Source organism: Plectropomus leopardus, chromosome 1 (assembly GCF_008729295.1).
Source record: "Plectropomus leopardus isolate mb chromosome 1, YSFRI_Pleo_2.0, whole genome shotgun sequence".
Taxonomy (NCBI): domain Eukaryota; kingdom Metazoa; phylum Chordata; class Actinopteri; order Perciformes; family Serranidae; genus Plectropomus; species Plectropomus leopardus.
This window is the reverse complement of record NC_056463.1, coordinates 5440348-5453296: the sequence shown is the minus strand read 5'-3', so window position 1 is coordinate 5453296 and position 12949 is coordinate 5440348. Positions and strand designations below refer to the sequence as shown.

The 12949-nt window shown below is 40.1% G+C and overlaps 1 protein-coding gene across 1 annotated transcript in view; it reads right to left on the bottom strand.

Moving 5' to 3' along the window:
- The window catches only part of mapk8ip1b (mitogen-activated protein kinase 8 interacting protein 1b), a 113020-nt gene that overhangs the window by 58437 nt on the left and 41634 nt on the right, over nucleotides 1-12949 (bottom strand). The window contains exons 6-8 of the mRNA XM_042490751.1: nucleotides 8536-8617; nucleotides 5382-6506; nucleotides 1465-1540 (exon numbers count right to left, since the gene is read on the bottom strand). Of these exons, the coding sequence (XP_042346685.1) occupies nucleotides 1465-1540; nucleotides 5382-6506; nucleotides 8536-8617 (1283 nt within the window). The remainder of the gene's footprint in view (nucleotides 1-1464; nucleotides 1541-5381; nucleotides 6507-8535; nucleotides 8618-12949) is intronic.

Here is a 12949-nt window from a genome sequence, read left to right as displayed (position 1 = left end):
TTTTTCCATACTATAGCCTTGCCTTTTTGGTCATTTTTTCAACATCCATAATTATGACTGTTTTGGTCATTTTTGCAAGATTCTTTGTTATGGCGTGTCTTGGCACACTATTTTATGCTGTTTGGCACACTATTTTATGCTGTTGTGTATATGTAGCTCCTCTAAAATGGAGTGAGGTAACTGATGCTTTTGGCATTTCTAAGTTTGAATAAAACCTGCCTCAAGCAGTTTTAATCTTTTTCTACCATCCTTGGATGTTCACTTTTCATTCCTGTTAGAATCTGGTGAGTGGCCAAAAGACAAAATAAAACAATGACACAGGTTGTTGGACAAAAGCAAACTTTCTGTTTGCTGCCTAGTTTTGACCATGAATGAATAAAACTCACAAAAAACAAGCGAGGGTAGCACCACAAGTTCTACCAGATACACCCTGGAGGGGACAGACTAGAGATGCACCCTCAGCCCGAGTGGTAGGGGGTCTATCTTCTGGTTTTGTCAACCTTGAATGTAAACACTGCTGGGTATCCATCACTCAGAAAAAGGAAAAAGACATCTTACCTCTCTAATAAGCCACTCTTGCAGGACTGAGGTGGCATTTGATTATTTAGATTGTCTGTGTAACAGGGAGACACAGACGCTTAATGAGGAGAGCTGTGGCTCCTTGACTGTCATACTATAGCATGTCGTCCAAAATAGCATAAAAATGTCATGCTACAGCATGTCGTCCAAAATAGTATAAAAATGTCATGCCATACCAAAAAAGTCATACTTTGTCAAAAGTTGTCATACAAGCACCATAGCATAGAATGTCTGAAAACTTTCATCATAAAAGTAATGTAAAAGCAAGCTGAAAAAGAAGTTAAAAAACACAGTAAAGTATGTCACAGATATGGATGTCTAAAATAATGTAATAAAAAAATCAAAATATGCCGTTTTGAAACGTTATCTTAAAAACATTATAGTAAAGTACCTCTGAAAAATATGTCATTAAACATCATAGTAGAGTATGCCATAAAGTTTTACCAAAAATCACAGAAAAGTATGTCAAAAGTATGTTGAAAAACAGTCATAAAAATGTATATTTCATAACAAGATAGTATGGTACATCATAAAAAAATCATTAAAATCATGGTGTAGTTTGTTGAAAAAAGTAAGCATGTCGAAGATTAATAAAAACATCATTGTGTACGAAAAAAAATCATGGAAAATTCACAGTATAGTATGTCTAAAAAATAAGTAATAAAACTATCATCATATAGCATGTTGTAAAATCTGTCACAAAAACATGTATTGTATATTTGGGCCTGGGCCAACAGATTTTATCCCAGGACTCCTTGTGTTACATATTACATTAAATTACATTTAATAAGAATAATGACTAAAACTGCTGTTTTCAGTCAAGGTACAAAATTAAGTTTGGATGATGATGTTAGTAAAGGTGATGATGATGCAGTTCTTCCTTACCTGTAGACGGCTCTGTGGCTCTGATCCCTTTCCTCTCCATTTATGATGCAAGAATATAAACCAAAGGACTCTGCACCTTGAAAACAAAAGAAGAGGAAAAGAGATAAGGTGGAAAAATGACACGATGCAATAACAGACTGTGCCAGCCTGTATTTTGCTGGCAAAAAAAAAAAAAAAGACAGACAGATTTCGACAAAAGTCCATCGTATCCAAAATGACAACACAATAAGGGCACACTGTGTTTACTTTTAAGCACACATGCATTTTTTAGGACCCATGAATCACACTTTAATTAGGCGAGAAACAGATGAGCATTGTGTTTTTCTACCTACACTCCCCTGAGACATCCCTGTCCTGCATTGCTCAGATAAATCGCTGTGGTGTTTCTAATTAGTCTGCGTAACACATGGACGGTATCCAAGAGGACAGTGGGGACTATTAAAGGAAATGACCACACATACATTATAGACGGATCTCTGTTTCTTTCATATGAATCCTTCCTCCTGCCCATTACTGCTGGCTGCCTCACACCCACAGAAACACCGAGATGTGGGTCAATGCATGACTCGCTGGTGATACTTCTTCCTGTTTTCCCAAGGTGAGAATCAACCCAGTGAAGGCAAATCCTACACATGGGTGGGACGTTTTTAAAAAGTGTTTATTTGTGTGACTCTCTGCGGGAGATTTAAAAAGCAGCTTTTAGTGTAGCGGCTAAGACAAAGGAGAAGAACAATACCAGCAAACTGGGAAAACAGAAAAGGTAAATGATTGTGATTGACATTTTGACCTTTGTTTTTTTTTAAAGCCCTGCTGCTGCATATATTATATGTCCTCTGATCACGGCATGCCTTCAGCAAATGTTCAATCAGAACTGAAGTGTTCTATATCATATACAGCAAGGATATAAGCAAATTTTAAAAAGCAGTGAATACATGAAAATAGCTCCCGGAGGTTCTCAAAGTAAAAGTTCCTCTCATGCTGACTCTTTTGTTGCACTTTTTAATTAATTAATTTTATCGGCAATCATTAATATAAAATGTTGATACAGATAATCAGTAAAATGCCAAATATTGGCAACAATAATCACCCAGGCTAATAATCTGTCTAACCCTGATGTAGTGTATCACACACTGGAGCAGAACGATGCTGCCATTGTTTGGTTCTGTGTAAAAATGCAGAAAAAAGGCGAGGCTTAGTTTAGGCCGATCTGCTGAGATGTGGAAGACCTGGAAATGCTGACCAATCAGAGCAGACGGGCCCATTTCGGGAGGGGGACTTTAAGAAATAGGCGCTAGAAGAGAGCATCTCTTCTAGCGCCGAAGTTTTGATCATTTTTGACCGCAAAAGCATGAAAACATATTTTCGGTTCTATTAAAGCAAGTATGATCTTGAAAATGAGCATAATAGGTCCTCCTTTAATAACACAGCTGTACCCGCTGCAAAAAGACTTTATCAAACACTGGAAGCAAATACACCTTGAGTTGCTTTTATTTTGTGAATCCTATAGGGTCACATTTTAATGCAGAACACTAAAAAAAAAAATCAACAATGTCCTCCGACAACATGTGGTCTGAAAATCTTCACGATTGCAATTTAAAGCAGTCAAAATACACATAATGGTGACAAAATCCAGTCTAATAAAACTACAGGACCGTCTTATTGCGTCTTTTCATTCTCAGTCTTTCCAAAAACCTTCTCTGTTTAAGTGCCTGGAACAAGACTTAACTAACTTGTTTTTGAAGGTGTGACTGGTCGGGAAAACAGAGAGGGAGAGAGGGACAAATCCACAAAACTGCAAGCTGCTTTTGGCTCAGTTGTCCCTCCACCCTGCAGGCCTTCGACGTCCAGCTGGGTTTCAGCCCTGAACGTGCTGCTGTCAGAGCGCTGATAACGACATCAACAAGGCAGCAAAAATTGCAGCTTTCATTTATAACACTTGCAAGCTGTTCTGGGTATTGTGGCCTAAATTAGCATGATTTTATGGGTTTATCTTCAAGCTGCTGGTATGATGAAACAAAATTTGCAAACAATATTCCCCAGCCAGTTTCAAATGTGATTCTACAAGATGAAGTTAAATCTAACACAGTGCAAACAGTCAGTGGCAATGTCCAGGGTTACATGTGATGTGGACGATGATGATCTGTGCTGTGTGAGAATATTCCAGCTCCTGAATATCTCTGTGACTTTGCTTCATCAGCCACATCGCTTTAAGCCTTTCCCACCACACTGCCAATTCAGCCTGACAGCATTCACCACTGTGTTCCTCTGAGTTTAAAAGGGAATTACACAGAATAACAGCCTGCTGTACCTTCCTGCCTCCTTTTTGTTTAACACACAGTTCTGTGGGGGACTGAATGTCTTGTATTAAAAAACATACAAATTTAAAATGATGTGGAAAAAGAGGAAGCAGGAATGTTATTTTTAGCTATCTAATAAATGGGTCAAGAAGAAAATATCAGTGTTAAAGATGACCTATTATGCTAATTTTCTTTTCCACTTCTTTTTGGGTTTCTACCGGAACATGAATATTCATGCATTCATCCCTTTACGACGCCCCCTCGAAAAATCCCAGTCTGCTCTGATTGGACAGCATTTTAGTGTCTTTTGCTCCTCTGCACCTTTGCCCCCTCATTGCAGCCAAGAAATGACTGTGATGGAAGATTTTCTACCATGAAAAATCGCCAATAAACACTTCAAAACACATTTCAGCAGGACTATGATCCAAAGTCAGACTTATTCAAAAACAGCAACAACCAAAGTGACATGTTCCCTTAGTGTTAGCATGTAGCTGCATATAGCAGTGTAGCTACAGCTAGGGAATGACTTAAAGAGTATAGTAGCATTTTTTTGACAAAGAAAAATTCCCAATAAAAGCTTCTTAACCAAAAATTTCACAAACTAGTATGTTCCTGTAGGAATATGATCCAAATTCAGAGAGAAATTAACAACATCTACGACCAAATTTATGTGTCCTGACGTTAGCATGTAGCTACATGTAGCTTTGTAGCTTATGTAACGTAAGCACTTGCAGTAGCATCCCTGGAGCAGATGACCATATAAGGAAATCATCAGCTCAAAGCCAAAGTGGAGAAAAAAACAAAAAACAGTATTCAGAACAGCCTGAAGCATGAGGCTTTTGCTCACAGAGATTACTTTTACATACATTTAGCTAAATATGTGAAACTTTAGACGGATCTTTTAATATAAAGATCCGTCATTGTGATATGACACATATAATACAAAACAGGGAGAAGCATAACAGGTGCCCTTTAAAAATAGATGTTATATCATGTAAGCATTGTGAGGCTGCCTCATATGCAAACACCTGTCTTAGTTTGCATGCCTTTGCATCCTGTATAGTCACAGAACAAAAACCAAGCCCAACCACAACCCACTCTCATTATTTAGACTGTTTTTTATTGTCTTGAACCTGCACACATTTAGATAATCTATTAACAACTGTGTTATTTAGTTTCAAATTTATCACTAACAACTATGAAATACCAAATAGCAAAAATCTGAAGCAAAAATCACTTAGAAGAAAGTGAGGAAAAACAAATGAATTTTAAATTTGTGTAATATTAACCTCTTACACATAATGTTGTTTTATGGCATGTTTGACTTGGTAATGTGGCTGTTATGGGTATCATGGTTTTTACACTAATATTTGTCCATTATTGACATGTCACATGCCATTTATGTATGCAAGATGACTTAAAATACGTATTTATTATTATTATTATTATTTAGATTATTACGTTTTACTTTCTTTATTTTTAGATTATCATTTTTTAAATATTTATAGTCAATATTAATATTACTTTAATAAGTATTACTATGTAAATGATTTCTTAAAATGCAAAAAAAAAAAAAGAAAAAAAAAGAAAATTCACTTCTATAATGGCAATACTACTTACTGGAGGAGCGAGAGCGTCCGTTCATGAAGACGTTGAGGAACTTCTTGGAGAAGTGCAGATCGACCTCCGGAGTGGAGTCCTCAGACAGACAAGCTGTGGCCTCTCTCCTCACTCCTCCTATCTGAATGCCGTCCTCATCCTCCTCATCCTCCTCCTCGTACTCCTCCCCGATGGCCGACTCGTAGGGAGAAGAGACACAGTTGTCATAGACGGTGGCTGAGTCGCTGTCGTCGCTGTAGCCTTGGTAACACTGCCGGAGACTGACCAGCTCTAGCTGAGCGTGCTCATCCACCACCAGTGTGTATTTGACCGAGTCATACGAAAGGCCGCTGGCCTCCGAGCTCATGGAAGTTCTTACCGGGGCTTTGCTGCCACCGCCATCCCCCTTTCCTCCCCCCTTCCTCATCCTTCCGTCCATTATTATCCTGTCCACATCCTCATCCTCCCCACAGTAGCTGTCATCTGTGGCGTCCACGTACTCCACCGATGATCCTGGTCTCAGCATGACCCCCGCCCCCGTTCCTGCCCCCTTCTGGCTGAGGTCTAGTGTGAGGGATGAGCGGGCCATGCGGGGCGGCGTGATGAGGGACTCTACACAGGAAGCATAAGACGGTGGGGGGACATAGACCTCGTCCTCCTCATAGATGGATGGGTTTGTCCGGTCTGGAAGAGGCTGGTAAGGAGGCGGGCCCTCTGTGTCGGAGCTGATGGACATGCGGCCCTGCTCAGTCTGCTGCGAGAGGAAAGGCCGGTCCTGAGCGTTGGGTGGGTCTAGGGGGTCGGCAGAGCGCTGCACAGGAGTTAGATAGATCTCCTCGGTGGGCTCTAGATGAACATCCGTGTGGTAGCGGATCCTCTCCCGGTGGTTTCCGCCTCCATCCGCCTTCCCCCCCGGGTATAGAGGAGCTGGTGTGTAGTTCTGAGGTGGTGGTGGCGCCGGCGGCTTCTCCTGAAGCTTGGAGCGAGTCCCAGCCGTTGTAGATGAACTGTGCGAGTGTCCAGAGGTGTGGCTGTGTCTGCAGGGAGCGTCAGTGGAAGTCCCGCGGTCTTTGGTCTGCGCTCCCCCGCCCTGCACCTTGTCCTCGTCGCTCAGACAGCTATGCTCGCGTGGAGGGGTGAGCTCACCTGGAGAGATAGCGGACGCAAAAAGCAACACGCACAAACACACACGCAGACACACAAGCATGCACAAAGGCCAGACACACGCCCACAGTAGAAACACATGATGCAGAAATGCAGACATGACCGACAAACAAATGCACACACCGACACGAAGGCGGACATGACAACAAATGAATAGACAGATAAAGCAAACAGGGAGAGGGAAAAGTAGAAATGGTTAGGTAACTGATGTCAGGATTACGCAGCTAAATCCCCATTACTCATCAAATTCATGGTACAGCCAGGAGAAGGCGATTCATGTGTTATGTCATAATCCATTGCCAGGAAAACCAGGCATGATATTTCCACGGTGGATGATGCAGCATCAGTGAAGTCACAGGAGAGCAAATAACAGGTGAGTTCTGTGCAAATGGTTAAACAAACTTCAGCATTTACGGAGCAGGGAGGCTTGGGACAATGTCTCTTGAGCTGCAGGGCATCGTGTGATGGTGTAAATGCACTGTGTTGCCACTACAACAATTGTACTCAAAGCCCTATGCACTTCCCAGAGGCCTGCATTCTTGGTGGAAAAGCCACCCCTCCTGGAAGTGCCCCCGACTTTGAAGCCAAGCGGCCTGAGCAACTTTCAGAGGAAAGAATAGAGTCCTGCCTCCAACGCTGTATCCAGTTTTCTTTTTACATCCAAGGGAAAAAATGCTGATGCTAGCTTGATTTTATTTAGCAACACTGGACATCAATGTTGTTCAGTTTCCCTCATCCTTCTAAAGCTTCATACTGTACAGACTGTAACGTCACAATCCTAGCTGTAATTCTGACTATGATATTTAATGGGAAAATGGCTGCAATGGCACTGTCACAGTTAACCCTTTGAAACATCAGCAAATTTACTTGATTTCTTTCAAAAGCGTGGGAAGAAGGCAGTGAGCAACGAAAGAAGAAAAGACCCAAAAATCTAAAAGAATCTCGTAAAAGGTACAAGAAAATTACCTGGAAATAAGTAAAAGAAAGAAACAAAAAACAAAATACAAAACAAAAAAAGTTAGAGTCAAAAAAAAGACACGACGACTTGAAAAAAGTGCTTTAAGAATTATAATAACTCTAACATAAATCTAAATATGTAATTAGAATAATTTAGACATTTTGCTCTCGCTTTTTTAAAAATATATATATTTTAAATCAACAAATTTCTTGAAATTTGTGGAACATTTCTCACCAAGTTGCTCATTACCTTTTACCCCATCTTTCTGGAAGAACTGCACCAATAAGCTTACCAAGAGGTTAAAAGTTTAAATACTTGTTAAAGTTCTCTGAACGGAGCACAAGAAAAGTGATATGGCTCCAAGTTTCAGGGATTAAATCTAGAAATGAACTCTACAGTAGCCTATATATAACTAATCAAAAATGAGCTCCACTGTTATCCTGTTTTTGCTGTTACGAAAGGAAGACAAACATAAAACAGAGTAAAAACAGATGAATTCAGCTTAATGTCAGTGTATTTGGTGTGAATATGAGGCTAGCAATGAGGTAACCATCTCAGAATAACGCCTGAATGCTTTCATTCTATATTCTACCACCATGGCTTTCATGAGTGTTGATTCATTCAGAAGTTTTGACTGAGACAACAAGTAATATTCTGCACCACATATTCCAGTGGTGAGTGAGTAGTTGGCAGTGACTGTGGGTTGTCTCGCCTCACATGGTGCTCTGAAAAGAGCTGTAGCAATGAGCAATGACAGCTCCCAGCTAGCTAAGCCCTGCGCTGGCTAACACACACACAGTGTATAGCATGGCCTCAGCGAGCTACAGTTAGCTCAGCATAGCTAATCCAAGCCTTAACGCTGTCCCCCGAGGATCAGAGGGACACACAAGCTGCCAGACTCAATGCAAATCACAGCATGCAGCTGCTGTGTTAGACGCCTAAGGATGAAAAATCGGAGACGGCATTCTGGTCTGTACATCCCAGTTACCATCAACAAAACATTTGGAGAGTTCAACCAAAATATGAGTTTCATGGTGGGAAAGAAGAGCTCACCTGTTTTAAGAGGCGAGGACGAGCCCGAAACCTTCTCCTGCCAGCTGTATTTCTTCCCCAAGGAGTTGTTGTTTAATGTGTCCTGTTGAAATGCAGAAAAAAAGAGGAAGAGAAGAAGAAGGAAGTGGGCAGAAATGAAAAATAGATAGAAAAGGAGATAGAAAGAGACAGAGAGAGGTTTGGTCACCGAGTTCTGGATCCAGTCAGTGTACACAACTTTTTTTTTGTCTCTCGCTTGCTCTCTCTCACACACACTTGACACACACACACACACACACACTCACTCACACACAAACCTTTTATTGTGTTGAATGAGCGGGGAATCTTTTGTCTGTGCTCCGTGGTGTGCATTTAAAGGGAACCAGACCTTTTAGCAAAGCTACTGAGAACGCACACACACACACACAAACACACTCACACACACAGTGGAAGTCTCTTTCGGCCCTTTTGGGGGATTTTGTTAATAGATGGGTGAGAGCCTTTTCAAAAAAACATAATACCTCTCAGATGCCTTTTTCCTTCTTTCAGATTCTGCTTAAAGGGTAACATCATCCAAATCACAAAAAAAAAACTTGCTTTTTCTGTCTAAACAAGATACAGAAAAACTTGTTTGTGCATTTATTTTCAGCAGGCTGGACTATTGTAACGGCTTCTTCACAGGCGTCAGTGAAAAAAATCAATCAGACAGCTGCAGCTCATCCGAAACGCTGCTGCCGGACTCCTTACTAACACCAAGAAAGTGGAGCATATCACATCGTCCTCAAATCACTGCAATGGCTTTTTTTTTGTTGTTTGTTACCTGATTAAATCTCTAAACATGCTCAAGCCATGTATGAAATGACTGAAAAAACAATTATACACACTCACACCCAAACAGAGCACACTTCTGACCACACCCAGTGAGAGGTGCAACACATTTAAAACTGTCCGTCGAAGAGGCCAGTGAAATACTTCCTTTAAGCCTTGTCTTAAAGCTGCAGAAGGTAACTTTAATAAGAATATGTTGTTTTTTCATATTTACTGTAACTGTCACTATATCCTGACAGTAGTACATGAAACAGTGTATGATGGAAATCATGCAGCTCTGGCTCCTCCTGGTGCTCCTCATTGCATTTGCAAAATTCCACCACGCTTAAAGGAAAACAACCTATCAGAGCCACAGGCATCTCTTACATATTGTAAATCACTACTTATCAGCAAACATGGCAATCAAACAGAAGAAGACCGACAACAAAAAGCTCGCTTTCATTTACACAGAAGAAGACCGCTGTTGGTCTTCTTGTGTCCGACAGTCTGATGTTTCTTGGTGGTGCAACACAGAGGAATTGAGGAGGACACAGTAGCTGTCAGATGCAACAGCTTGCAGCATTAGAGGGCTGGTTGGAGGTCTTAAAGGTGTGAGTTCGAAACTTATCTAGGTTTAATCAATTTTAAAGGCCAGTGTCCAAAAAGAGAACGTGAAATGCTCAGTGAAACACAGATGAACTGTGTGCTCAGGCAGCTCAGACTGTTAATGAGGTGCTTGGAGAGCTCGATAAGGGTCAAACCCACAACTTCAAGACCTCCAAACAGTCCTCTAACAGCCTGAGCTGTCACACCAGAGACTGTTCGTCTGTCTTCTTTACATTTTCCATCAGACATAAGCATGCAAAATGACTGATCACCTGAGAACTGAACTCAGATCCAATGTTCAAACCAGTCCTCTAAATCTGCCTGAGCTAAAGGGCTGGAGACACTTGAGGTGTCCCCTTGAAGCTTTTCACCTTTGGACAAAGGCACTCAACATGTACTGAAATACTAAATACAAAACACTTTAATGATCTTTAGATGCTTCTGCCTGTGACAACAAGAACTGTGCCAGCAAATTGTCCTGATATGATGAAAAAGAGCAAAGGTCAAGTCAAGTGAAGTAAATTTTATTTATTCTTTTTTTTAACCCGATATCACAAATCACAATTTGCGCCAGGCTTTACTGCATTCAACATCCCTCTGTATATGTACCTTCAAAATAGATAAAGAACCCCCCCCCCCACACAAAATTCTTTAACAGGGGAAAACAATATACAAGAATATAGAAAAATTTAGCACAGAAAACATGAAAAACATAAGAAATACGTAAAAATATAGATTTTTGTTTTTAAAGGAAGAGCAAACAATTGATCCATCACTTCTACTTTTGGTGCACAAGTATCACATAGAAAATATTTACTCATAATATCTACAGGAAAAAGAAAACATTTGTATTGAATAACTTTAATCAACAAATATAATAATCATCATAGAAACAAAGTTGTCATATCCGGCACTTTTTTTTTTTCCAGACACAAGAGTGTTGAGGTTTGATACCCTGCTGTAAATAAGAGCAGGAGGAGAGACACGGAAATGGCAAAGGCAGATTTTAACAGATGGAAGCAGAACTGGAAACTCTGTGATGATGACGTGTTGCCCAAAATAAGATCATATCCTCCTCTTCTGTCTACCCACTGCCGCACATGACTCACTTCCTTATCTGCGATTACCAGGGGTAGACAGGGCTGTTGCCGTGGTAACGAGTGAATCAGCAGGTGGGATACAACAGCATTGATCTAAGGAGCGAAGGTCTGTTAAACCTCATTGCTCAGGGCGGTGACTCAGATACTGAGTGTATGAATGAGTACATGAAAGTGACTCTGATAACACATGACTTTGATAATGACACATCTGTGTTTGACTGTGCACAACACACACAGACACATGTTAAACATACTTACATAGGCAAAATACAACAACAGATTTCTGCAATCACTTCTATCACTAATGATAACATTATTCTAACCAAGAAATTGCTGAGATCTGGAAACCAAATCTTTGCATATGTGCATGGCTGTAATTGTATAAAATTTAAAGTATGGCATGTAAAGTAGGTACACCTTCCAAGTCACATGTCCTCACACAGACTCTCACACAAATGTACATCAACATACGGAGTGTGCTGTAACCAGGTGGGAGATTAGAGTCAAACCTGGATTAAGACGGAGGAATCCCTCCTGAGATGGATGTCTATTCCGTTTTTCTGTCTGATTCATTTTACTCCAGCAGCTTCAGAGGAGACAATCTGAAATCCTGTTTCTGTTAGGAGCTCGTTATACTGCGCATATGTCTTCAAACATTTTCTGGTTTTATTGTTTTTGTTTGTTTTTAACTGTGGGTGATCTGATAGTAAAACATTAGTATTTGTATTTATTTATTTTGAAAATGTATTAAATGATAACTAGTCTTATTTCTGCCTATAAAAAATGTGTTTTAGTGTCTCATAATATTTTTGAGATTTTTTTCACCTTGTTTATTCTCTGCCAGAAAACTCTGGCTCTGAGCAGATTATTAAATCTAAAAATATTGCTTTCCAAAAAGCCTTACTGCTCTAACCCTGATCAGAGCTGCTTTTGTTCAACTACTGTCAGTCGATGCCAAATGATGCAGAGCTAATTGTATTTTTTTTGCATTTTTACTGATTCACTGACCTGGAAACAGTCACCCAGTGTGCCTCTCTCTCTCTCTTCTTACAGTACTCTGTCTGAGAAAAAAAGAATCATCAGCATTTATTTATGTCATCTCAAGTTTTTACTGTCAGCTGGATCTCAAACAGCTTTTGGTGTGCCTCACCAAAATGTGTGCTGGAGAAACAACATGCACTATAAAACATTCAAAGTGTAAAACTGAAAAGAAAATTCACTTCCTTTGCTTATGTGAGAGATCCATAGCGCAAGAGTAAATAGAGAGAACCAATTGCTGCTCCCACAGGAGCAAGAAATAGACCAGAATGCAATGCAGACATATTGCGCAGATCTATCATCTGGGGCCAGATGCATAAAGCTCTGCGTGGATTCATGACTACGACTGTGAGTACGCAGAAAGGCAGTAATATGTATATATGCATCCTTTCATCAGACTTATAAAGCTGTGTGTATGTCCGATTCTGCTTTATAGATCTCAGTCATTGTAGTGCTGGACAAAAGGTACACAAGCCTCATTTCCAGATCCACAGTTTGCCATAAATGTAGACACATCCTACATATCCATTTTCATACTGATACTTGTTAATAAGAAATATGGTATGTTGTATCTGCGAGGTTCTCTAACACTGCCAGAGCAGCTGTAATTACAACTAGCTGTAGATATCTGTAGCAATCCTACCACTAATGCATTCAATTTCTGCAAACCATCATCGTGGTAAAATCTCATTCATAAGCATAATAATTTAACTTTAAAGCCTTTAATGGATGATCAGTTAGTCAAAGTGCTCATGTTGAGACAGACTTTACAGAAGCTTCACAGGATAACACTAAACAATTATTAATAATAAGAAGATGAATGTTAAAAAAATAATTGCGATTATATTGGTATTCTTGACAGAATTCATGAGCTGTGCACATTC